The following is a 26,483-nucleotide window of genomic DNA, read 5'->3' as shown; positions in this document are numbered from 1 at the left end:
ATCCTGAAACGCAACTGCGTGGCCGTACTTCAGAGTTTAACATGAAGTCGGTTGAAGATGTTTGGTTCAATTAATATTCTTTTTATAAGAATTAAAGTGAGGAAAAGGTAAAAAACCATGAGGAAATTAATGTCGAACCTCACTTCCCTCTTTACCTTTCACCACAACCTGTCTAGGCACATTGCTGCACATCTATGAATCTATTTCTTTCAGGAAGTTCCTTACTGTTAAAAGGTAGTTTTTCTTCCCACTGATGCCTATAGCGCTTGCTCAGTGTATGAACTGGTATTTACCGCTATAATATCGTAAAGGTTTCTGACTTACTATGCACAGCGCCTTGAGATAATGTATGCTGCAATTTGGCGATTTTGGTATTTAAAGTAACAGCCAGGATTTACAGTATATGACGTGCATTGGTCAAATCCAGATTCCCATCCTGTTAAATCCTTTTCAACCCACTGTCTCAAGCTTCTGTGGTTTCAGTTGTAAAAAAACAGGAGCTGAACCCCGAAACCTTTGTGGTGAAGGCAGCTGAGCCACAAGCAAGGCCTTCATTTGTGTGGCCCCCATCTATTATTCCAACACTTTCTTGTTTAGTGAACGAAAGAATAAGGGGATTCAAGCGTCTGAGATCAGTTTTCAGGGTGGCTGAGCTCAGAGCTTCATAGATGTGGAGGTAAAGAGCTCCACAGAGAGTTCAGACTGACACCGTGGCTTAGAATCTGTGTGGAGAGGAGACAGTGGAGGTGTTTTCAAGTGTCTGATTAGGACACCTCCAGCACAGCCCGGCCACATCCAACTGGTTAAACGCATCAGTGAGATTCTTGTTTGATCTAATTCTACTGCAACTGGACTCTTTGCAAGCTGCGGGAAATGGATGAATGGATGAATGGAAAATGGATGTGATAGAAGTGTCAATACTCTTATCTGGCTGCTGTTAAATGGACTGAAATTTAAAGAAAAACATGCATCATGCATGTTTTTGCAGGTGTTGCGAGAATCATCAAAACAAATAATCGTATTTCCCACCGCTGCTGCTAATAGAATAATCAAATTCACAGTGTGACCAAGTGTGAAGATCGAAATCTAAAGTGATTTGGTTAAGATACAATTTAGACTAAACTGTTTTTTTTTTTAAATTATTATTATCATTATTAAGTCCAAACTTTGCAGCTCGCAGTTACTCTCCTGTAATATTCTATTTCCTGTTCACACACAAAGTCACACAATTGTGGTAATAATAGTTCTGAAATGTATTATTGATCATGGGCCACATGTCAGAAGGTTAAATATATATATATCAATTCTCTAAATGTGTTATTTGGATGTTTGGATGAATGTATAAAAGTCACTGCATGTGATAATGATATCATTGTTATATTTAGGTGGTTGCAAAAAAGCTCACTAGTACAAAAATTCCATCATATATGAATATCTATAATATGGATAGTAAAATATATTGTGTTGTTAGAAGGGAAGGCATGATATCACTTGGTTTCCTCAATTTTGTTTTATGCTAACATATGACGCACTATTCTCCAGCTATCGTTCCACACGTGCGTATGTTTTGGTTGCGTTTACCCACAATGCCCTGCGTTGTAGTCCCCATCCTGTATTTGGTTGACTAGAAGCGAACCGAGACCTACGTTTTTTAGTTCGGTTGCGTATTCACACCTCTACCAAACAAACCGCACTTTCCCCGAACAAACAAGCTAGCTTTCGATTAAGAAGGAGCTAATGTGTATGCACCCTTAGCATCTACCGCTACCGTAGTTTTAAACTATAAAGAATATTTGTGCCAGCCATTTCACACAATTTCAAAGACATCATTCTACATAGGAGAAAGAAATAGCCCAAAACATCACTTAGCATTTCAGCTAAGTGATGTTTTGGGCTATTTATTTTTATTAGTACTGGGTGCTAGGTTAACGCACGTTAGCGTATGACGCGTTTCCATGATGACTGACCGTAAAAAGACACATGTGATACGCGACACCGGAGTCCAGGCACCGTTTACCAGTTAGCTCCCTTAGCTGCATTAGCTCCTTTAGCATCGTTAGCGCGCCTACAGTTGAACAGGAGCGGTCTGTTTTTCTTAAACGTAAAGAGCAGCGCTACAAATAACCAGCGTACCTGTGTACTGCGTATGTGTGCCTCTGTTTTTCAAGTTTAACGTTACTTTAGGGACTGATTTTAACAATCCGGAGTCACGTAAACATGACGTCACGCGCAGCTTTTTCCCGGTCAGTCGTCATGGAAACACGTCATGTGTTAATTTGCGTTAACATTGACGCCGTTAATATGCGCCCAGCACTAATTTGCCTAATTAGCACTAAGTCTGTGGATGGAGAAGTATTTGGTCAGTCAACATTTTCTCTCGCCGATATCCGATCCAGTGGCTCATCCCTCGTCGTTATTTGTTGGAGAGAAAACTAAAATAGATTTAGGAGACAGCTGTTCCACAGGATAAAACCGCCCTTACAAGTGTCGTCTTCATTCCGCTCCACGTCTTAAATTCTCCGCCTTCCTCGTCGGTGTCGGGCCTGAAAATGACTGCAGACTTTGTGTTCAGATCAGTATCCAGATTTTCTAACGTGTTCAGCGCTCATCAGTCCGAGTTAATGAGTGTCAATTGTTCGGGGAGTGTAGCGATGCTTGAGCTCTTCACCGTAAATAAAAATAAAAAAAACCTTTCATTCACACTCGAGTGAAAGAAACTTGAGTGGGTTGCACATCAAAGAAGACTGAAGCGTTGAATTTACATGTGGGAAAAAAAACTCAACAAATGTGGGCATCAGTCAAGCTGCTGTCGTTTAACAGCTTCACTCTGCAGGGATTTGTATCTATGCAGACAGCAGCATCCCTGAGGTCCAGAGCTGAAATTTGGTGATAAATTTTAGCTCAAAGTTGGTTTTTCCAGTTTTCCAAGTGTTGCATGGGGCCGTGGGGTTAAGGCTCAGGGCCTGTTCAGCGTGAGTTCATCTGCAACGGCAACATTTCTTTAAGGAGCTGACTTAGTGGTGTTGAAATGGTGAAGAGAAAATGTATTATAATTAATTTTAAAGTAACGCTACTGTATTTTAGCTAAATACGACCATTGGAAATGAATGGTTACTGAAAAGTCTTCTTACAAGGACGAGTTAAAAATGTTTATAAATGTACTACATGATCATGATATATGGAGGCGGAATTGTTCTGTAACTCTCAGCTATAGATGGATGGATGGATGGATGGATAGCATAGATGTATCATAACATAATAAAAGTACAAAATCAGTCATATTTTCACGCTGATTTTTGGTCACACACATATTCATATATAAACACATATTCACCATTAACTAGGTGCTTACTAACATGCATATAAGTCGCATACTAGTCCTTTATTAGTAAGTATTAAGCTCATATTAACACCTTATGTAGGAAAAACCTTAATTCATGTCGTGATAGAGAATAATATTATGTAGAATAAGGTGTTTAACACGTCCTTAATAATTACCAATAAAGGGCTAGTATGCTACTTATATATAGTTAATGGTGAATAGGTGTTACCGAAAAGGCTACTACGTGGAGAAAATGTGTCCTAAATTATCTGAAGTACAATAACCTCAAAGTCTGCTCCTGTCCACATAAAAGAAAAAAAAAAGACGGCATCTTCCTAATCCTTGCCTTAATCTCGCTCCTGGGCCCCCGTGCCAGACAAAGTCTGCGATCTCAGGAGAGCGCGAGCGAGCGAGCGTGAGGTCTGAATTTCAGGAGCTGCCTGGTTCGACAATCATTAGCGCGTATGAAGTCATTGTAAACATTTGATTAATCGCCGCGCGGGCAAATTACAAGCAATTAAAGTCCTATTATGACGCCGGTGAAGGACAACGCAAGCTAATCTGGTCCATCATCGCGATAATTGACTCGTCGTTTTTTTTTTCTCGCCGAGCCTAATATACACAAACAGCAGACTAGACTCTGTGTGTGGGTGTGTTTGTGTTTGCTCCGTTACGACTCGCGGCCATTTTAAAAACGACGTTTTCGGGGCGCGATATTGCACTGTCTTCATAAAACTAATGCGTGCTGTTATGCCTCTTGAACTTTATTAGTCACACTCTGCGGCGTCGCTCTCACATCTCCACATGGGAACTTAGTGACGAAGCACTTTCTCTGTCAGTCCTTCTGCTTTTTTCTGTGCTTTTTCCTTGATGTTTAGCCGTGTGCATAAGAAAATGTCTCACACTCAACCCCCCACTTCCCTCCTTTTTTTTCAACCCTCCCCGTCCCCTTTTCTGTCTCCTTTGCTCTTTGTTTTTTTTCCCCTATTCCCCCCGAACCGCCTCGTAGCAACAGCCCAACTACTGGAGTTTCAAGGTCAGTGCCAATATTGTGTAAATGTGTGCTTCCTGTGTGCATTCGTCTCTAATAGGATAACTTGTGTCACGTCTCTGCATGCCCCACTCGCCTCTTCCATCGCTGCATCCACCGTCGGTCACATGTTGACGCACACACACACACACACACACACACACACACACACACACACACACACACACACACACACACAGACACACACATGCTTTAGTTTCACTAACGCTTGTGCATTTCTTTGGTAGCAACTTGTGCTCGAGGAGAAAAATGGAGCGTGATTGATCGCTGACAGGCCGGAGACTGGACTGAAATTGGGTTTAGTAACTTAAAGACTCTACTGAGGTGACCCCTCGTGGTCTGGTTATGTCAAAAAATGAGCAGCAGCCATAGTTGTTTAACTTTATCATATCGATCATTTGGTGTCATCTCTGCTCTAAGTTCAGGCTCTTTGTGACACAGTTTCGTCACCATTTTAGACATTCCATGACATTGTCGCATTTGGAAAAGCAAGAGCTGCCTCCATTTTTGTGTGCGGTTACCATGGTTACACGTGTCACTTCTCTGCCAGTGTTTCCAATCTGTCTGATGAAGCATTGCTATCTATTATCTAAGATAATACTCATGTCAATCCTGCTACATTTCTGTTTTTTTCTTCTTCCAAAGAATAATCCTATAATAACTCTGATCCTTTGATGTTCCCTTTGACATTAAAGGTCAAAGGGCAGTTGTGTTGATTTTCTTTGTAGGAAGTGACTTTGACGTGGACTTTTTTTGGTCAATTTTATTTATTTTCTTCAATCCAACATTGCTTTCTATTATCTAAGATAATACTTTTGTCAATCCTGCTACGTTTGTTTTTTTTTCTTCTTCCAAAGAATAAGCCTATAAAACCTCTTTGATGTTCCCTTTGAACATCAAAGGTCAAAGGGCAGTTACCGGATTTTTCTTTGAAGGAGGTGACTTTAATGTGGACTTTTTTGTCAATTTTTGTATTTTCTTCAATCCCACATTGCTTTCTATTATCTAAGATAATATTCTTGCCAATCCTGCTACATTCATGTTTTTTTTCTTCTTCTTTCCAAAGATTAACTGTTGATCCTTTGATGTTCCTTTGGCATTAAAGTTCAAAGGGCAGTTTTTTACCTGTTGATTTTCTTCGAAGGAAGTGACTTTGACGTCTAATTTTTTTTGTCAATGTCATTGATTTTTTTTCAATTCCAACTTCCTCTGTTGTTGTGGGAATGAGACACGTATCAGGTCCGCTAATCGAATAACACGTTTGTCTCTGGAAATTAGTCAAAAATTGCATCTATTTTGTGGTAATATTTCTGCTTTTCCACAACTAACTGATGCATTGTTGTGTTGATCTGGAATCATCTTTGAGTCATCTTGGCTTTGTCATAATATACACATAAGTCACACTGAATGTACATTTCCAGGTCTTGGGGGGGGGGGGGGGGGGCATTATTTGACGGTCTGAATACGAGATAAACGACAACAGCCTCAGGAGGGCGAGTGTACGTTTTTTTCCCACGAAATGAGAAATGTAGGTTAAATCTGAACGGGAAGCCATTAGCGGTCTTCAGTCACCGATGCGGCTCCACGTTATACGTCGCTTATTAGTTTGTAGCTACTTCGAGGTGGTGTCACGTTTCCAGATGGAGGAACATGACGCCCCAATCATGTGAAGAGAGAATAAAAAAAAAAAGAAGCTTCATCCTTGTCTGGAGTGTTTCCTCCCCGAGTTGTGTAATGTAAGACGAATGTAATTTAAATTTGAGAGTGGGCTAATTAATCTCGCCGTAACAAACAGGCTCTGTCATTTACGGGGAAAAAGCTGCAGTGTGTGTGTGTGTGTGTGTGTGTGCTTTATTGAAAGTGAGATTGCCTTCCCAGCAATTACTTGGAGGAACCTGTGTTTGTTTGTGCAGTTGTTGTTTTTTTCTCTCTGGGGTTTAAGAATAATGAGCATCTGAGCTTTTTTTTTTTATGTTTTATTTGGATGAATATTTTTCTGGGGAGATTTAAAACCTTTCTATCGTCTCAACGGAAATAGCTGACGACATGTACAGTGGATTAGGATTGGGAAAGACGGTTTATCTGTCATTGCATCTAAACTTGCCGTTAGAGGTCTGGAACACTAATATTTCCCTGATATTTATCTAAAATGTCATTGTTTTCCCCCAGTGAAAAAGCCCTATGATACATTATTAGTTCCAGCTCAGACTTGAATACATTACTGCACCGACACCTTTGACCCTTACGGCGCTGTAGCCTGTGGGAGATTGTCCTGTTGTGCATAATGCTAACCTAAGAGCGCTTATGCTGCAGCTTTACAACGGTCTCCTAACCATAAAATGACTTGATATTCCGTTTGGCTCCTTCCACGCTTATCGCCGATACAGCAATTCTCAACCGCTCGAGCATTTTTACCCTCAGACGGAACAACAGGGAGGCTGCTGCTGCTTTGGGATTAAATGGGTCTAAAATGTTTGCCATGTTGCGCACAAATCCCATGAAAACTGTAAAACTAATACCATTTTATATATGTATATATATATATATATATATATATATATATAAATTAGTGCTGGGCACTAGGTTAACCCACGTTAACGCATGACGCGTTTCCATGACGACTGACCCGAAAAAGACGCATGTGACATCATTACGTGCCGCAACACCGGAGTCCAGGCACCGTTCACCAGTTAGCTCCGTTAGCTGCATTAGCTCGTTTAGCGCCGTTAGCGCGCCTAGAGTCGAACTGGAGTGCCCAGCACTAATATATGTATATATATATACACTCACACACACATATATATATATACATATATAAAAACAAGTGTTTAGTTAAATTACTTTAATCTCTAGTACAGGTATTGGTAACACTATCGCATGAATACTTGTCAGTGTGTAGTTTATAAACACAGTTTTAAATGTTTTACTTATCATTTAACTCATCATAAAATGGTAACCTAACCTAACCCTTACCCCTAAACCACATACTAATGAGTATTTAGGTCAGAAACAGTCTTTATAAATGATGAATTCAGTGTTTACTAATCCAATAACTACTACTGTGCTTATACATGATGAGTAAAACATTTATAACTTGTTTATAAACTACATACTAATGAGTATTCATGTGTTATTCATGCTTAACTAACGTGTGTACTAAATTCTTTAAATTAATGTTTAAATTAAATAATTTAACTTAATATGTCGACCATATTATTTATTTATTTTAGTTTCTAAGTCAATTCATGCCCTGGTTCTTCTGACTTATGATTTTTACTTTATTATTATAATAAACTTTATCCGGTACAAAAGAAAAAGACACCACTACATGAACACTGTCGCCTTGCGTGACCTCTTTCCTTCATTATCACACACACACAGTAAGATTATGTTTAGAACATAAACAATTCTCTGAGCAAGTGATTATTCTACCAATAGTCTCACAATCACATCAAACACATATATAAGAAGACTATTTTATGTGGTTTTTCAAAGTGATTAAACCAGTGACAGATGTTTTCTCTGTACATGAGTTTATTAAACGGCAGCTGAAAATAGTCTGTTAGCACTATTTTCTTCTGTTTGGAGTAAGATCCGCTTATATTTGCTAGTCGTGGAAATCCATACATTTGTGATTGCGATATGATAGTATTATTATTATTATTATTATTATTATTATTAATATTATTGCTCCACAGTAATGTTTTCCACTGACAATATACATGACCATGCTTCGTTTATTATGACGTGACTGTTTCTCTACTTATTATTCACACATTTCAAACTAGGAAACAAGATAACGTGCACTTATTACGGGTTATAGAATAATTATAATCCTTTAAACGCAGGCTGGGAAAGGATGTCGCGAATCGATTTGAACGCTGATTCCCCCGTGCGCTAATGATATTTTCATTAATTAATTAAAATTCTAATTCTGCACCACCTTCCGTTTTTTAAAATTTTATCTCATACTTAATCTTTGCTCATTTTAGATAACGATAGATTATGTGCAGCAGCAGCAGCAGCAGCAGCAGCAGCAGCAACTGTAGCATCTGTTTTGGCTGGTGACAAACACACACAGAGACACAGACACACTACTTCTTAGTCTCCCCCTCCTCATTTGTTGCCGGTCTGCAGCTCATACATGATTGGTTATTGCTCTCCTCTTTCGTCTGAGGGAGCTTTCACCTCTTCTTCTGATGCAATAGAAACCCCTGCAGCAGCAGCAATAAGCAGCAGCAATAAGCAGCAGCAGCAGCAGCAGCACAGCCTGCTCATATCTGTGAGGATGGCTATGTGTTTAATAGTCTTTCCTCACTGGTCTCCTTTGCGTTGGTTTGTCGGCTCATGAAATGCAAATGCAGGTGCACACGCACACACGCGCGCACGCACACACACACTGACATGGAATATGGAAATATGGGGGAACTGTGTGTGTGTGTGTGTTGGCACCTGCTGCTGCTGCTGCTGCTGTCACTGTCACAGCAACACAACGCGTCCAGATCCACTTCACACTAAACATCAGTGTGTTCCATTTTTACCGCTCTCTCGTGCGCTCTTGTCTTTCTGTCACGAGTGGCCATAGTAATCACAGTCTTTGTCTCGCCTCTCTTTTGCCTCTCGGTGCTGGATTTAGCGGAATGTACCACAGTGTGGGTTTGGATGGGCTTTAGAGAGAGAGAGAGAGAGAGAGAGAGAAAAAAGGGGGGAAGACTGCAGACAGCAGCGGCTTCAATGGGATCACAATTGTTCGTCTTCGTTCAGAAAGGAAAAAAATATAATGGAGCCTATTGATTGGGGATTCTTTTTTTTCCTTCTTCTTCTGCCTGTTAAAGTAACCATAGCGACAAAGCAGAGGAAATAGCTAATTAGAGAAAATATGATTCCTGCATCTTCTACTGCATGATATATGCTATAAATGATGCTGTAACATGATTTTAGTGAATGCTAATGTCTTTATAATGATATGTTATGCAGTACAATGGCAACATAAACATATACAGAAAGCTCCTCATGAGCTTTTCAAGGCTTAATAATCCTTTAGTGAGATCATGTTTAGGCTCACTGTCCTGACCACAACTAGAATTCAGAGTAGAGTCTACACTCTTAGAAATAAGGGTTCCAAAAGGGTCCTTCTACAAGGGCTGAGGTTCTACCTGGAACCATTTTGCTTCTGAAAAACCCTTTCCAGGAGAAAGTGTTTTTCAAGGGTTCTTGGTAACACTAATGGTTCCAGTAAGAACCATTTTGATCCAGAGAACCCTTTAAAACCTCTTTCCTTAAATAAAGGGTTTTAAAAGGGTTCCAGGTAGATCCTTTATAAAAAGGTTCTACCTGGAGCCAAAAAGTGTTCTCCTTTGAGGACAAGCCTTAAGAACCTTATATGGTTCTACTTAGCACTTTTATTTCTAAGAGTGTAGACAGGAGGTGGTGGAGACCAAATAGGATAAAACACAGTAGAAATCAACAAATATACTTAAAATTTGAGTTAAAGGTGCATTTTGTAATAAATCTAAATCAACTGGCCATAAAATCCTCCTAATATGTCACAGAGACTCAGGAATAATGTTCATATAACAAACTGAACTCACCAACAACAACAGTACAGACAAAATATTTGCATTAAAGAAAATATTTTGCAGACTGCAAATCATGTTTATGTTTTGAAATCATGTTTTGGCATGTGGCGACACCTACCGCCGTCTACCAATCATTGCAGTCAGTAGAGTCTCAGCTGCCGAGCAACCACGGGTTGCCAGTTACGTCAGAAAACGAAACCTAAAAGACCTTGATATTTTGAATTTGAATGTAGTAACCGTTTTTGGCCACATTCTTACATATGGCACCTTTAATCGTTGGATGAATAGATTGTGTAGGTCAACAGTTATGGCTTTTCAAGAGTATGCTATAGTATTATATTATATTATATTATATTATATTATATATACACACTATTAGAAGTAAAAGTGCTAAGTAGAACCATATAAGGTTCTTCGGCTTGTCGTCATAGGCTCCAGGTAGAACCTTTTTATAAAGGTTCCACCAAGAACCCTTTCGAAAGCCTTTATTCAGGAAAGGGGTTTTAAAGGGTTATCTGGATCAAAATGGTTCTTACTGGAACCATTAGTGTTACCAAGAAGCAAATGGTTCCAGGTAGAACCTCAGCCCTTGTAGAAGGATCCTGTTGGAACCCTTATTTTAAGTGTATATACAGTATATATATCACTTCAGGGAAATTTCGAGCTGCCTGTTCATCACATTTATTTCAACATATTTTATTGAGCTGTAAAGAAACATGTATTCAGTGCATCTCAGTATAAGTGCTCGTTTTCATCAAATACGAAAAAGAAAGACAGTAAATAAAGTACATGGGTATAGTGGATAATATATGTATAGCGTTTACAATGTATTGTTGTGCAGGTAAAACAAAGTAAAAACACACAATAGAAGGACACAATAAGAGTAAGGACATCACATGTCTTGCTTGTAGAGCTAAAATGAGACGGGGGACATTTTTTCTCCACAGTGATGCATCTGCGGACAATCCCCAAATGCCATATTTGTCCCAGTGAGCGACGCCAAATTCCAGCCCATTCACTGGAGCGCTTTTGTTACTCTCATGCTGTCTGGCTGGTGATATGATGCTCTGCAGAAAATTGCTGTTTCCCCAATCTGAGTCACGGAGAAAAGCTGGGGATGTGTTTTTTTTTGTTTTTTTTCACCGCTAACAGGTTTAGGAGTTTTGCTGCTGCTGCTGTTGCTGCAGTGACACCCCCCACCTCACACCACCTCACCCCCCCCCCCCCACTGTGCTGAGGCACGTGGCCCAGTATCACTTATCGACACTTCACCGCCATCTGTCAAGACTGTGATGTTTGCTTAGCGGGGGGCGGTGAATTAATAAGCCCTGAACTTTGGTGAAAAAGCAATAACTGAACTGCATTTTATGTGCGAGACAATTATCCTTCACTGTAGGCCGTATATATATATCCCAAGTTATATAGAGATTAGATGGGAATGAGTGATGAGCGCCCCCGCTATATGGACTTGGCCCGGCTCGGTGCTGCGCGAGCATCTTTATTGTTTATTTTATCAATGCAGTAAAAATAACAGGACGAGATCTCACACACACACACACATCACGTCGTCCCGCTAACGTCAAGGTCAAACTTCCGAAGTGTATGAAACGGCTGATCGAAAAAAATAATGCCTCCAAACTCTGACTCACTCCGGTTCAGTCGGGGGAACGAGAGGCTTTCTCTGCTCACTTAAAGACCAGTGCCCTTGAGCAAGGCAATTAACTCCCAGCTGCTCCCGGGGAGCAGCGCTGTGGGAAATGGAACAAGATGGCAGCTCAATCAGTTCTCTTTCACCTGCCAGCACCCCCCCCCCCCCCCACCCTATTCAATAACATCTGCACTGTACATTCAGATGACGTGACACTGATTCAGAGGCTCCTCCCCCTCTCTCTTGTTGTACAGTCACTGGAAAAGAATGCCGTGGTCTGCAGTGATAATGCCCATTTAATCTCAGATTATTGGGGTGTGCGGCAGCTGTGTGTGTGTGTGTGTGAGGCGCACGCTACAGCTGCCGCATCAGTCAAGGACTCTGTGTCATCATAGCTGGTGGGAAATATTTGCTCTCGGTGTGTCCAGTCACTGTGGGAACAGTCATAACGTTAAATAATCTGTGTATAATATCAGCGTCTCACGTAATTGATGAAGATATTTTGTTTTTTAAGATGCTGGAAGTCGCGGTAAGTGTTCTCCGATATGCCGTACAAATGAATTAGAGGAACTTGTGTTTTAGCTCTGACATACTTTTCTTTTTAATGCTTTTCCACGTTTATGTTTTCCTTTCATTTCTTTTTGACTAACATGTCTTTAAGGGGAGTAAAAGCCAGATTGAGGTGTTAAAATATGGAAAATCTGAAGCATTGTTGCTCGTGGAAGACTGAATTATGTCGACTGTAAAAGGCAATAGTTGATTAGCACTGAAATGAGCAGAATAATCAAAGTTGATGCAAAGGAATGACATTATCCACCACCTGTACATCGAATTTTATATGTATAAAAAAACGATGTGAAGGCGGAGACTGTAAAGTCGTGACATGACAACGTCACAGAAAAACCTCAAAGCCTGTTTAAAGGCACAGCTTCTGTTCTTTTTACAGTTAAGATAAGATAAGTTAAGATAATATAGTAATTTATTCGTCCCGCAGTGGGGAAATTCACAGTATTACTGCAGCAAGACAGTAAGGATAAGGATAATAAATAATAAAAAAAAGTACAAAATAAAGATAAGACTTAATGAAAACATTTAATAGAGTAGAATGTATATTTTACATAATAAACAATTTCCAGAATATATACAGTATGGACTAGATATTTACATTAGACAGCGATTAAAGTATTCATATTCTGCAGCACAGACTCAAATGACCTATGGGGCTAATGCGTAATCTGCGTAATCGTCTGGCCAGTAGGGGGCCATGTCAAACTTTTTGGGGAAAAGCAGGAGCAGCGGTTTCGTCTGTGTTGATATAGACTCATCTATAGTTCACAATAAATACCTTTTTATGATGCAAAATCAATATATAATATATATATAAAAAAAAAAAAAACGTTCAGAAATAACTTACATTAAAGGTGCATTATGTAATAAATCTAAATCATCTGGCCATAAAATCCTCCTAATATGTCACAGAGACTCAGGAATAATGTTCATAAAACAAACTGAACTCACCAACAACAACAGTACAGACAAAATATTTGCATTAAAAAAACATTTTTTATGTTTTGAAATCATGTTTTGGCATGTGGCGCCCCCTACCGCCATCTACCGATCATTGCAGTCAGTAGAGTCTCAGCTGCAGAGCATCCACGGGTTGCCAGTTACGTCAAAAAAACAAACCTTAAAGACCTCGGTATTTTGAATTTGAATATTAAGTGGTGGGCCGCTTCGAATTGATTGGAGGGCCCCGCGTGGCCCTCAAACCACGAGATTGAAACCTCTGCTATAGTTTAATAATCATGAATAATAATTTATTGAAGAAACACTGCATGTGGTTAAAAAAAAAAAAAAGCACTTTATTTATTAATGTACTTGTTAACAGCTGTAAATTAAATTTCAGACATAAATGAGAAACACATTACAGTGTGTTATAAACTGTCTCTGAACGCTGCTAATAAATACCAACCTGAGGCACTTAATGGAATGGAGTACCTTTAAATTGGTGCCATTATTTTTTTGTTTCATTAATATATGAAGTCACGTCACTGGGAGTGTGTGTGTGTGTACTGTCACTTTTATTCCATTCACTCTCCATTTATTTCAGACTATAGCACATAATGTGTCCGCGCTCCAGCAGTTCACTCAAACAGGTGTCAGGCGACGTTCATCCGCGAACAATAATAAAGCCGTTACAGTGGAGTAATAAAGTCATTACAAACGTTCCAGCGCGCATTAAAAAAACAACAGTGATTGCCGTCGAGGTAATCGTCGGCACTACAGAAGATGTTATTTACTCTGTGTTCAGTGCTCACTGTGTTTGTAGGTAAAGTGCGAAGTAAGTATGAGCTGCTGCTGCTGCTGCTGTACGGAACTCACTCTATGTTAATTGTTTTTAAAGAAAGAAATAATCAAATTAGCTGAGTTAAGACTCATTATTTGGCCTCGGCAGTGTTCATTTCAGCTAACGAATTACACACACTAAAGGAAGCATGCATGGCTCTCTGAATCATCACATGTGCTGGTGAAATGAATAACAAACTATTTAAGGCTTATTTTACCCTCAGGGCACAAAAAATGTGCTTTTTAAAAGCAAATTATACAATTATTCTATAAAAAAAAAATATTATATAAAATATTCTACTTTCATTGAGCTGAATGTTTGTTTTTTTCACTTACATCTGACTTATTTATGGATATCAAATACTAATTGTTGTTTTTAATGATTTTAACCCTTTACACACATACCACCATGTATTTAGATGGTAAAAACAGAAAATATGAATTGTTTTCAATATACTATTGTATACAATATACTTTTTTTCTGTGTTGAATTACTACAGCTACCCAGATATAATAAAATGCATGTATTATAATTCAATGGAATAGCAAAAATTCCAGTTAGAACGGGTTTCAATGCAATACACATTTTTTTGCGCCCCAATGGTACGAGTGTAACACTTTTTTTGCGGACAGTGGAAAAACATGGGACAATGGGTCCTTTTTGCCCTTTTATGGTTAAAATAAGCAAAAAATAAATAAATAAAAAGATGTTATTGTAGAATCTCAGGATGAATCAGCCTCTTTGTTTCTTCTCAACCTGCGAAGGACACGGATTATGACAAAGGACCAGAGAATGTCATGTCAAGGTTTAGCCCACACTAGACTCGCTCGATAAGTGGCTTCTATACTATATAATACAGTGTAAAGTTCAGTGATAGTGGCTAATGAATTGCAAAAAAAGTCCAGTTAGCATGGGTTTCAATGCAATGGGACATTTTTTTGCGCCCCCAATGGTACGAGTGTAGCACTTTTTTGTGCACGGTGTATTTTAGCCTCACTGTTGGAGCTGAGCTGGAAATAACAACATCAAATAAAAATACCCTGCCAGAATTCATGCCATGTGCATGAACACAGCCAAAATGATCAAAAAAGAAAAACTATAGCACTGCATTGTGGTGAATTTGTGCTTCTGTGCGGTGTGAGTACACAATCAGGAGGCAGCGTTGGTCTAGAAGACAAAAAGAAAACTGACGTATTGACTTCAGAACATTTTCTCCATGAAAAAACCTCATTACTGACAGTTACGTTCGCGAACAGCAGGTGGGACGCTTACTTACATCCATTGTCTTCGCTCGTGATTAGAAGAAGAAGAAGCGTGCACGCCGCTTTTTTTTTTAATTGTGCATGAAATCCATGTCGTCTCGTCTCTGGGGGAAATGATAAACCAACGCGGCGTTTGTGACGGTTGTCAGTCAGAAACGATGCGTACGCGGATGTTCTAATGCACACGTTTTTGCAGCGGCCGGTTGAACTGGAGAGACCTTTGTGTTGTCGATGATGGTGGTGCGGTGAGTGCATGAGTGTGCACTTAACACCCCTGAGATACTGGAGTCCAGTGGTGTTGTGTTACTTTGGGACTGTGTGTAGTGTAGAATTAACACATTGAGTTGATGGACTGATGGGTTGCAACTGTACTGTATATCATCAGCTCATCATGTTACTGAATACCGATGTTTATATTTGACATTTTTATTCAAACACGAGGCATTTGCTGCTAAAAGTTCATGAAGAGACTTTTCAACATAAAGAACCATTTTTTATTTAATTAATGGATGCAAAAATATGCAAATTCCATTCTGTATACCCAAGTTGACTTTCTCACCAGTCGGTAAATGCTTCTATAATGATTATGTGAATGATTTTTGTAATGTTGATGATTCCTCTCGTAATCGATTGATCTATTGATCATTTTCTCGGTTGATCGATTAGTTTACGGTCCATAAAATGTCAACGATGATGAGTGATGTTCAAAAACGTCTAATTTTTCCATTTTTTTTAATGATTTCTCTGTTATATGGAGCAACGAAACCAGAAAATATTCTGATGAGCTGAGACACATAAGAGAGCTTGTTTTAATTAATAAAAAAAAATGATTATTAAATAATAATAATATAATAATTATTTAGTGTTGCAGTCCTAATTATAGGGGGGGGGTTCAGTCAAGTTCTTTCACACCAGACTCGTCAAACCGTGTCTTTATAGTCGTCGCTTTGTGCCGGAATAGAAAAAAAGGGCATTCCTCAAACTTTTGCCACAAAAATTGGAAGCAGAGCGTTGTCCGAAATTGTCTTGGTATGCTGAGGTTTTTATGATTGTCCTTCATTGGAGATAAGGGGCCTATAGTCCAAACTCATGATTGAAACACACAAATGCAATACTCGAAATGTAATGCAACGATTTGTGCTATAGTTGGATTACGGTCATTTCAATCGCGCTGTTGCAGGAAGCCGGCGATTCAGCATTTTTGCCTCCAGAAAGGGGAAAAAAATTGGGAAAAACTACTGTGACATAGTTTCCATTTTCAGGCCTGTTTCTGCACATTGAGACCAAAACTTAGAAAACAATGTTCTTTTTTCAAATTTCAAATTTAACATGCAAAATCTGGTCAATCTGTATTTATCATTTTAAATTGTTAATACACTATTTTAACATACACTACCGTTTGAATGTTTGGGGTCACCTATAAAAAAATGTTTGTGTTTTCCATTAAAAGTCACACTTTTGTTCATCAAAAGAGTTGCGAAATGAATAGAAAATATCAGTGAAGACATTGACAAGATTAGAAATAATGATTTTTATTCAAAATAATACAAAACAGCTGTGCTAACATCATTGCACAAGGGTTTTCAAGGGTTTTCTAATCATCCAATAACCTTCTAACGCGATTAGCAAACACAATGTACCATTAGAACACTGTAAATAGGCCTCTACACACCTATGTACATATTCCATTAAAAACCAGACGTTTGCAGCTAGAATAGTCGTTTACCACATTAACAATGTATATGTGTGTATTTCTGATTCATTTAATGTTATATTCATTGAAAATCAAATGCTTTTGTGACATTTTGTGACCCCAAACGTTTGAACGGTAGTGTAACTGCCAGATACTGAACGTTATTCTGGAATAACGGGTCCTTCTGGCCCTTTTATGGTTAGTGCTTGAATGTTTCGTGAAGACATAATTGTAGAATCTCTCGTTGTTTGTTCTCAACCTGTTAAAGACACGGATTACGACAAAGGACCAGAGAATGCCGTGTCAAGGTTTAGCCGACACTGGACTCGCTTGATAAGTGGCTTCTGTACTATTATAATAAAGTGTAAAAGTCTTCAGTGATAGTGGCTAATGAAGTCATGCCAACGTCTCACTGCATTAGGTATATTGATATTAACTGGAGCAGCCTTGCTCTGATGTGTCGCTCAGTATTCAGACGGAACCTTTTCCTTCAGGTTTTTTTTTTTCATCCATTCTTCACACAAAACACAAAATGAATGAAAGAATGCAAGCGATGAGGAGTTAAAAGCATTACTTATCACAATTCGCAGATTTTTTTCTTTACTTGTCGTCATCATAACCTGTCGCCGGCGCATTTTTCCTCCTTCCTCGGCCTACGACGAGTGCATGAGTCGATTTAATTTACGCTTCGCTTGGCAAGGAATGCACGACACATATCCCCCAGTGTGTTGCATGAAATCTCCAAATGCAGTCACTGTACACCAGTGATTCCTATCAGCCTCCTCCTGCCATGTCGTCTCACCGCAGCTGAAGTCTCTTAGATATGATAGCTGCATCATCCATGTTAAAAAATGAATTGTAAGAGAGCGTGTGGGGAGGGGAGACACTGTGGGAAAGTTTATTGACCATCGCTGTGGATTGGGGACGAAAACAGCCCAAGCTTCTCAACCTTTAACCTGACGGAACGCTCCTCTGCAGCCACTGGAAATGACTGCAGATAAAAGTAACAAGAGAATACTATACATTTTCTTCACGCGTCTTTGAGTTTATTCCCCCTTCTCGTCTTTTTTCGCCGCTCCCTTTTTTTCCCTCTCCCTGTTTCATTTTTCTGACCATATTAGCTCTGACACTCTTTTTTTGCTCCCTAACCACTATCTGCTCCTTTTGTCTTTGCGGTTCACTGCACCCTTATAAATCCTGGGCGCTACAGTCTTTGCTCCTCAGTACTTTTAGTCTTGTGTGGCTGAAGGCAGACGGCGTTGCCAGTGTCTTGTTGCTGACAGATATTATTTCCACTGCAATTCGATTTCAGTGGAACTGCATAACTCAAGAACGAAGATTAATTTTAATGGATTTTTTTAAGGGGGGGAGGATGTCGTTTATGTGCAGACAAAGAAATGATTTGATTTTGATGGTAATGTGCGCAACAGTTTTGCGCTTTTCTTATAATTATTTTTTAAAGTTAATCTTTAGCTCAATATTCAACTGTGTTATTCACATGTTTTGATTCCAAAAGCCCTAGCCAACCTTTTCTTCAGACTTCCCTCCGAAGGCCACGCCTACAGCGCAAAGGAACGCGCAACGCTTGTTCACGAAGTGCGTTGGTTTCACGCGGATTTACGAGTAATGCTTTTCGCTAACGCTAACTTTTTTGGATACTGCCAAAAATCAAGAAATACTCGTAACACTTTAGATTAGGGAACATATATTCACCATTAACTAGGTGCTTACTAACATGCACATACGTAGCATACTAGCCCTTTATTTGTAAATATTAAGCAGGTATTAACACCTTATGTACGAAAAATCTTAATTCATGTCGTAATAGAGGTAGAATAAGGTTATGCAGTAAAAGGTGTTAATACGTCCTTAAAGGTGCATTATGTAATAAATCTAAAGCAACTGGCCATAAAATCCTCCTAATATGTCACAGAGACTCAGGAATAATGTTCATATAACAAACTGAACTCACCAACAACAACAGTACAGACAAAATATTTGCATTAAAAAAATATATTTTGCAGACTGCAAATCATGTTTATGTTTTGAAATCATGGCAGATGGCAGTTTGATGGATGCACCACGATCCAATTCATTCGTTCGGGGGCAGTTCACTATGATTGGAGGGTGATTTTCCAGGCCTGTCCGTGTCCACAGGTGACTGACATTTATCATTTTTGTGACAAATGCGTTGATTAATTGGTTACAATCGGGTTGTGACGAGGATTTGAAGCAATGCAGTAAAAAAAAAAAAAAAAAATGCTGCAGAAAATGATCTCCCACCCTAACCCTTTATATGTAAGAATATTGCAGGCATTGCAATTTGGTCATAGCACTGTTATATTTTACACCCACATGGCACTGCTGTTTTTAAGGCTGTTGTCGATGTGGAAGGACCACAGCCCCAAGGCAAACTTTTTTCATCCTCACTAATAATTGACATGTCCCCCCCCCCCACATGTTTATGTACACACACATGCATGGCACAGCGTCATGCCTGCATGCTCTCGGGCTCGTTGGAACCTCAAGAATTTTCGAGCAGCTCCCACGCGGCGCTCTGCGAGGAAGTCTGTCGAAAAAAGCCACAGACGCGCGAGGCGATGGTAGCTGGCTGGGCTCTCTCTCTCTCTCTGCGCGCGGCGCCGTGGGAGCTCATTACTGTATTCTTTGGGCTGGAAAATGTCTGTCAGTAAAGATTCATTAAGAGTCAACCTGCTGCAGCAGCAGCTCCTCATCACGCTATAACAAGAGGGTCCTTCACAATTTCTCGCTCCCCAGTGGTTCACGGCGCACACAGGTGAAATATTATCGCTGGTCATCTGCATGAGGCATTTATGATGGCGTTGGCCTTTGTTGTGGTCATTAGTGTCACATTTCCAGTTTCCCTTTTATGGAACAGTTGAGGCCAGATTGCTGCTATCTCCTCAGGGCCTGTGCACTTACAAAAAAATATATTTTTTATATATTTTTCTTCTGAAATACTCCACTCAGATATTGCTGCTGCTGCTGCTTTTTAATTCCATGATTTCTCCTCTCGTGGGAATTAAACCGAAACGCTGTCAAACGGCTTTGACGGCTTTTGTCCGCCATTATCGCGGAGAGTGTTTGGAGCGTGTTTGTGCTCCGAATCAGTTTGTTTAACCTGGATGTTCTAATTTTATCTTCAGGATTCAGCTTCTGCTTTTCTTTTCTGCTGAGCCTCGGTCGGTGGAGGAGGTATAAGGGCTGCTTTGTCTGAGGTGCACTGTGTTGTGTAGATGCCTGTGTGCGCCGAAAGCCTCCTTTCTGTCATGTTTTCTCTAATTACGTGGATTTTCAAGGACGTTGTTTGCTCGCTATATTCTCATCACAACAGACAAATAAACAGCCCACTAACATTTGTACTCCTCCGTTCCTTCATCTCGTACATTCTTTATCTGTGTTTCTGACTTCTCATCTCGTGTCTCGCAGACTCGAACGCCACGCGTGACGCGACTCAGCCCGACAAAGCCGGCGCTCGCTGACCAGGCCAACAGGGTATCCTTCGCATCAGCGGAACATCTGGAAACCATGTCAGAGCCTGACGTTCCCATCGGCTTCAACCGGATGAATCGGCTTCGCCAGAGCCTGCCGCTGGCTCGCTCGTCCAGCCAGGCCAAGCTGCGCGCACCAGGTCAGACCAGTGTTCGTATACGCCAAATTATCTGCGATACTTTTAAAAATCTTGGGGATAGATAGATAGATAGATAGATAGATAGATAGATAGATAGATAGATAGATAGATAGATAGATAGATAGATAGATAGATAGATACTAGCTAGCTTAGATAGATACTAGCTAGCTTAGATAGATAGATAGATAGATAGATAGATGGATAGATAGATAGATAGATAGATAGATAGATAGATAGATAGATGGATAGATAGATAGATAGATAGATAGATAGATAGATAGATAGATAGATAGATAGATAGATAGATAGATAGATAGATAGATAGATAGATACTAGCTAGCTTAGATAGATACTAGCTAGCTTAGATAGATAGATATTAGCTAGCTTAGATAGATAGATACTAGCTAGCTTAGATAGATAGATAGATAGATAGATAGATAGATAGATAGATAGATAGATAGATAGATAGATAGATAGATAGATAGATAGATAGATAGATAGTAGCTAGCTTAGATAGATAGATACTAGCTAGCTTAGATAGATACTAGCTAGCTTAGATAGATAGATAGATAGATAGATAGATAGATAGATAGATAGATAGATAGATAGATAGTAGCTAGCTTAGATAGATAGATAGATAGATAGATAGATAGATAGATAGATAGATAGATAGATAGATAGATAGATAGATAGATAGATAGATAGATAGATAGATAGATAGTAGCTAGCTTAGATAGATAGATATTAGCTAGCTTAGATAGATAGATACTAGCTAGCTTAGATAGATAGATAGATAGATAGATAGATAGATAGATAGATAGATAGATAGATAGATAGATAGATAGATAGATAGATAGATAGATAGATAGATAGATAGTAGCTAGCTTAGATAGATAGATACTAGCTAGCTTAGATAGATAGATAGATAGATAGATAGATAGATAGATAGATAGATAGATAGATAGATAGATAGATAGATAGATAGTAGCTAGCTTAGATAGATAGATAGATAGATAGATAGATAGATAGATAGATAGATAGATAGATAGATAGATAGATAGATAGATAGATAGATAGATAGATAGATAGATAGATAGATAGTAGCTAGCTTAGATAGACAGATACTAGCTAGCTTAGATAGATAGATAGATAGATAGATAGATAGATAGATAGATAGATAGATAGATAGATAGATAGATAGATAGATAGATAGATAGATAGATAGATAGATAGATAGATAGATAGATAGATAGATAGATAGATAGATAGATAGAGAGATGATAACACGGTAAAAATGGATGCAGCGGACATGGACATGTTTAGAAACTTGCCAATAAATCACAATATTGTTCCAGTCGTTGATTTAACAGATCTCCTCACATCTGTTGCTGCCATCTTGGTTGCTAAAAAAAAAAAGAAAAATGATTCAGCAGCACACATCTGCTTGTCAGTTTGCATAAATGGTTGTGACTAGTTCAACCTGTCTGAGGACAGATGGATTTCAGTCTGAGTGGGGGGCGAGGAGTGGGAGTCACACGGGTCTATGACAGTGAATTATGAACACCAGCTCACTGATTGGTCTCCTCTCCAGAGTAACATGAGGTTCCCAGGGGGTAAAAGCTCATCGATCCTCCCACTTCTGGTGTCTGGTGATGTTATCCAGGGCGACCGTGAGGTTGATGTGTGTGGGTTAATGTGTCTCAACAACAGAATTAGTCATCCATGCCCCCGTCTGGATGAGTTATAACGTCTCGCGCCATAATTAAGTCAGAATTTTAATTAGCCCAATATTGCAAAGCTAATGATGTTCCTCAGCCTCAGCTGCGGTCGTTAGCATGCTGATGTTAGCACCGCTGTGCCCCCAATGATGACCCTTTTTTCTGCTAGATTGCTGGCTTTTTACCTATGAGACGCATCATATTGAGTTTAATGTAGTTATCATGTTTGCGGAGAAATTAGCAAAAAACAAGACTCAGCACTGGTGCCTTCTAGGAAATCCATTTTTTGTGTGTGTATTGATTGAGTGCTTCGCGTGTGTCAGGATGGGAAACCTGTCACGTGCAGGCGCCTTCAAGGTGTCACGTCAAAGTCAGACATCAGGATGTTCAGAGCTATGCAACACTTCCAAAGGATCTTGCCAAGCCTCCTGCCTGCTTTGATTAATGACTTTGACAGCAAACAAAATCATCTGCTTCGTCAAATGACAGGAAGCTGATGTTGTAGCTAGAAAAAAGTGGGACGCCTTCTAAAGCTCAATGTGTCATGGAACAATGTAAAAGCCCGACATTTTATTATTTTATTATGAACAACATGTATGACACGTTCCTTGACATTTATACATCTATAAAGCAAGCACCCATCCATCACAGCACTAATTTGACCTTTTTTTGTAATTAATATTACACACCACACACACTGGTGAGTGCCACAGCAGCTTCAACCGCAGCTGAAAATTATGTGAAGTTACTTTTTTATCCTTCTCAGCTCTTTAACACCAAGCGTATTGCAGACTACGCGTTTGTACAAGCGCACTTCCCATTACCGTAATCATGCGACAGTCGAAGCTCGCGTTGTTGCAGGAAGCGGCAAAATCAGTGTCTTTGTCACCAGGAAGAGGAAAAGTGAGAAAAAAAAGCCTGTATACATAATTTCCATTTTTGGCTGGGTTTTGAACATTGAGTAAAAAACCGAAAACAAATGTTATTTTAAAAATGTCTCATGCTGTTCAAGTTTAAAATTTAACACACACACAATCTGGTTTTCATGCACAACTACAGTGTCATTCATTTCACATTGTTCATACACTATTTTAACATGCAGTAAACTGTAAATACCTGCCAGATATTGAAAATTATTCTGGAAAAATGGCCAAAAAGTAAATTTTCTGGTCCAGACGGACATTTTGAGGCGTTGGTGTTGAAGGGTAATTTGCAGGGCAAAGCCATGTTCACCCACACTCATCCACCACCTACACTCTTTGAAATAAGGGTTCCAAAAGGGTCCTTCTACAAGGGCTGAGGTTCTACCTGGAACCATTTGCTTCTTGGTGACACTAATGGTTCCAGTAAGAACCATTTTGATCCAGACAACCCTTTAAAACCCCTTTCCTGAATAAAGGATTTTAAAAGGGTTCTTGGTGGAACCCTCCAAAGGGGAGCCAAAAAGGGTTCTCCTATGAGGATAAGCCTAAGAACCTTATATGGTTCTACTTAGCACTTTTATTTCTAAGAGTGCATCTGGGACGACGGTAGCTCAATGCCAAAGCAAGTTGTCTTTCAACTGGAAGGTTGCCGTTGTGGACGGCTGTGAATGCATATGACAGAAAAAAACATGCTGCACATAGACGTGAATGGGTGTAAATTGGTGGGCGGAACAAAACTGTAGCGCAAAACAGCTTTGAGTGGTCGTCAGGACTAGAAAAGGACTTTATAAATACGGACCGTTTATCGTGGGAGGTTGTTCGGTGCTGTGAAGCTGCATTGTGGCACACAGATGGGCATTTCATTTGCTTTGTCCCCCCAATCAATGAAGGCATGCTGACTAACAGAAATACCTCTCTGTACGGCACAAAGCATTTCAGCTACACGCCGAACGGCGTTCTCTTAAACGGACGGGAAATAGAAATATCAATGGTTGCGAAAATCGCCGTGGAGGCGGGGAACGGTTTGCAAAAATACTCAAACTCCAAAAAAATGATTGCTGAGTTGAATCTTGTCCCCTTTCATGCAGGGATCTTGTTCCTCCAGCTCGGGGAGGAGACCCGTCGAGTCCACCTGACCCACGAGCTGACCAGCCTGGACACTCTGAGGGCCCTCATCGTGCACATGTTCCCTCAGAGGCTCACCATGGCCATGCTTAGGTAAGGGATGCCACACGCTCACACACGACAGCTAGCTGATCGCTGTTTATCACACCTGCCTGGGACGCTCGCCGATCCGTCCGGTGACACGCGTTTACACGTCGTTTATTGAAGCCGCGTCCGTCAATCGCGAGGGCGAGGTACGTGTAAACGACACAGCGCTGCGCCTCAGCCTCAGACACGGACGTGGAAATAATTGACTTTTGTCAACAGACAGATAAATAAAGCTGGGCGAGAATATAAAACCAAAGGGGAGAGAAAAAAAATCGATGAAACTAGAGGAGGTGTGAAATAAACAAAATAAACATACACGCTCTCATCTTATGAATCAAAGTTGCGCCTGTGCGAGGAAACATGAGCTATAATTCATCACTTTTATTCTTTGAAGGAGATAAGGAAACATAGTTATTGGGGCAACATTGAAGAGTCGGTATCTGATTTAATTTGTTCATTTACAAAATTTATTATACCCCGCAATGCTGTTTTATTTATTTTTTTTAAACAGGCTTGGTTAACTATTGGTGAAACGCTGATTCCTATTAAATGCAGCTTTTATTCATGTTTTTAAGAATGAAACACTGCGTGTCACGTGCACCATTTCTCAACAAGTTTGTTTACAAGACAAACAGACATCCAATTTTCTCAACATATTGGACCGAAAAGAAATCAATAGTTATTTTCATCATCGTATTTCTAATCAATTATCTGTATGATCTCATCTAAAAAAGCGTTGCTCGTACGTACTGGCCACATTGTTAGCATCAGCAGGACTCTTTTTTAACTCCAAACTCGCTGACTATTACTTTTCTAATGAGTTCAATATCAAACTGTATCCAGTTGATTCCCTCAGCACAGCCAGATAAAGATTTTCCAATTTGCCCTTTTAGTCTGGAAATGAATGTACATGAATGCTTGTTACCAGATAATAGCTGCTTGGATTGTCACAGCACAGGCTATTTATGTCGTGTTCTCTTTGTTTTTTTTGCTTTGATGATTATTGACGTCCAGGTCTCCCAGCACGGCTCTGCTGATCAAAGATCAAACCCGCAACATCTTCTATGAGCTGGAGGACCCGCGGGACGTTCAGGACCGCTGCGTTATTAAGATCTACTGCAAAGAGCCCATATACGGCACCTACCCCGGACACCACAGCGCACACATGGCAAACGGAGACCTGCGGGTAGGTGTGTGTGTGTGTGTGTGTGTGTGTGTTCTTGTACTTGCGGCATACTGAGGACCAGTGAGGGTTTTTAACCAACAAAGTGAGGTCATTTTTACGAAGTGAGGGCATTTTGGCCGGTCCTCACTTTGTTTTCATTGAAATCACTTCCTTAGGTTGCTATAACATGCTTTACTCAATTTGTAAAAAAAATAAAAAATTCTTATTTTGGACGACATAGTATAGTATGACGTTTTTGTCAAATGTTGGGTACATTTTTTTTTCAAACTTTGGACGATATAGTATAGTATGAGTTTTTCGTCAAATTTTGGACCAAAATTTTTTTGGCAAAGATTTTTTCAAATTTTGGGTCAATTTCTTTTTCCAATTTTGGACGACATAGTATAGTATGACGTTTTTGTCAAATTTTGGACCAAAAATTTTGGACCAAACATTTTGGGTCAAATGTTTTTAAAAATGTTGCTCGACATAGAATATAATTAATTTCTTTTTCAAATTTTGGACAAAATTATTTTTTTTATCAAATTTTGAACGACATAGTATAGTATGATGGTTTTGTCAAATTTTGGACCCAAAATTTTTGGTCACATTTTTTTTTTTAATTTTGGATGGATAGTATAGTATGACGTTTTTGTCAAATTTTGGACAAAAAATTTTGGACAAAAAATTTTGGACAAAACATTTTGGACAAAACATTTTGGATCAAATGTTTTGGGTCAAATGTTTTTAAAAATGTTAGTCGACATAGTATAGAATTAATTTTTTTTCAAATTTTGGACAACATTTCTTTTTAATCAAATTTTGGACAACATTTTTTTTTAATCAAATTTTGGACAACATTTTTTTTAGTCAAATTTTGGACAAAAATTTTTTTAATCAAATTTTGGACC

General features: G+C 39.3%; 1 protein-coding gene across 1 annotated transcript in view; it reads left to right on the top strand.

Annotated features, from left to right (window-relative positions):
* The window catches only part of LOC310939565 (SRC kinase signaling inhibitor 1-like), a gene marked incomplete at its 3' end in the record, with an annotated part of 62,851 nt that overhangs the window by 10,525 nt on the left and 25,843 nt on the right, over nt 1-26,483 (top strand). The window contains exons 2-5 of the mRNA XM_083904340.1: nt 4,332-4,358; nt 20,353-20,554; nt 24,284-24,413; nt 25,422-25,593. Of these exons, the coding sequence (XP_083760466.1) occupies nt 4,332-4,358; nt 20,353-20,554; nt 24,284-24,413; nt 25,422-25,593 (531 nt within the window). The remainder of the gene's footprint in view (nt 1-4,331; nt 4,359-20,352; nt 20,555-24,283; nt 24,414-25,421; nt 25,594-26,483) is intronic.

This window comes from Microchirus variegatus, assembly GCF_963457635.1.
Source record: "Microchirus variegatus genome assembly, chromosome: 17".
Classification (NCBI taxonomy): Eukaryota; Metazoa; Chordata; class Actinopteri; order Pleuronectiformes; family Soleidae; genus Microchirus; species Microchirus variegatus.
The sequence above is the reverse complement of the archived record's forward strand: the minus strand, read 5'-3'. Positions and strand labels throughout refer to the sequence as shown.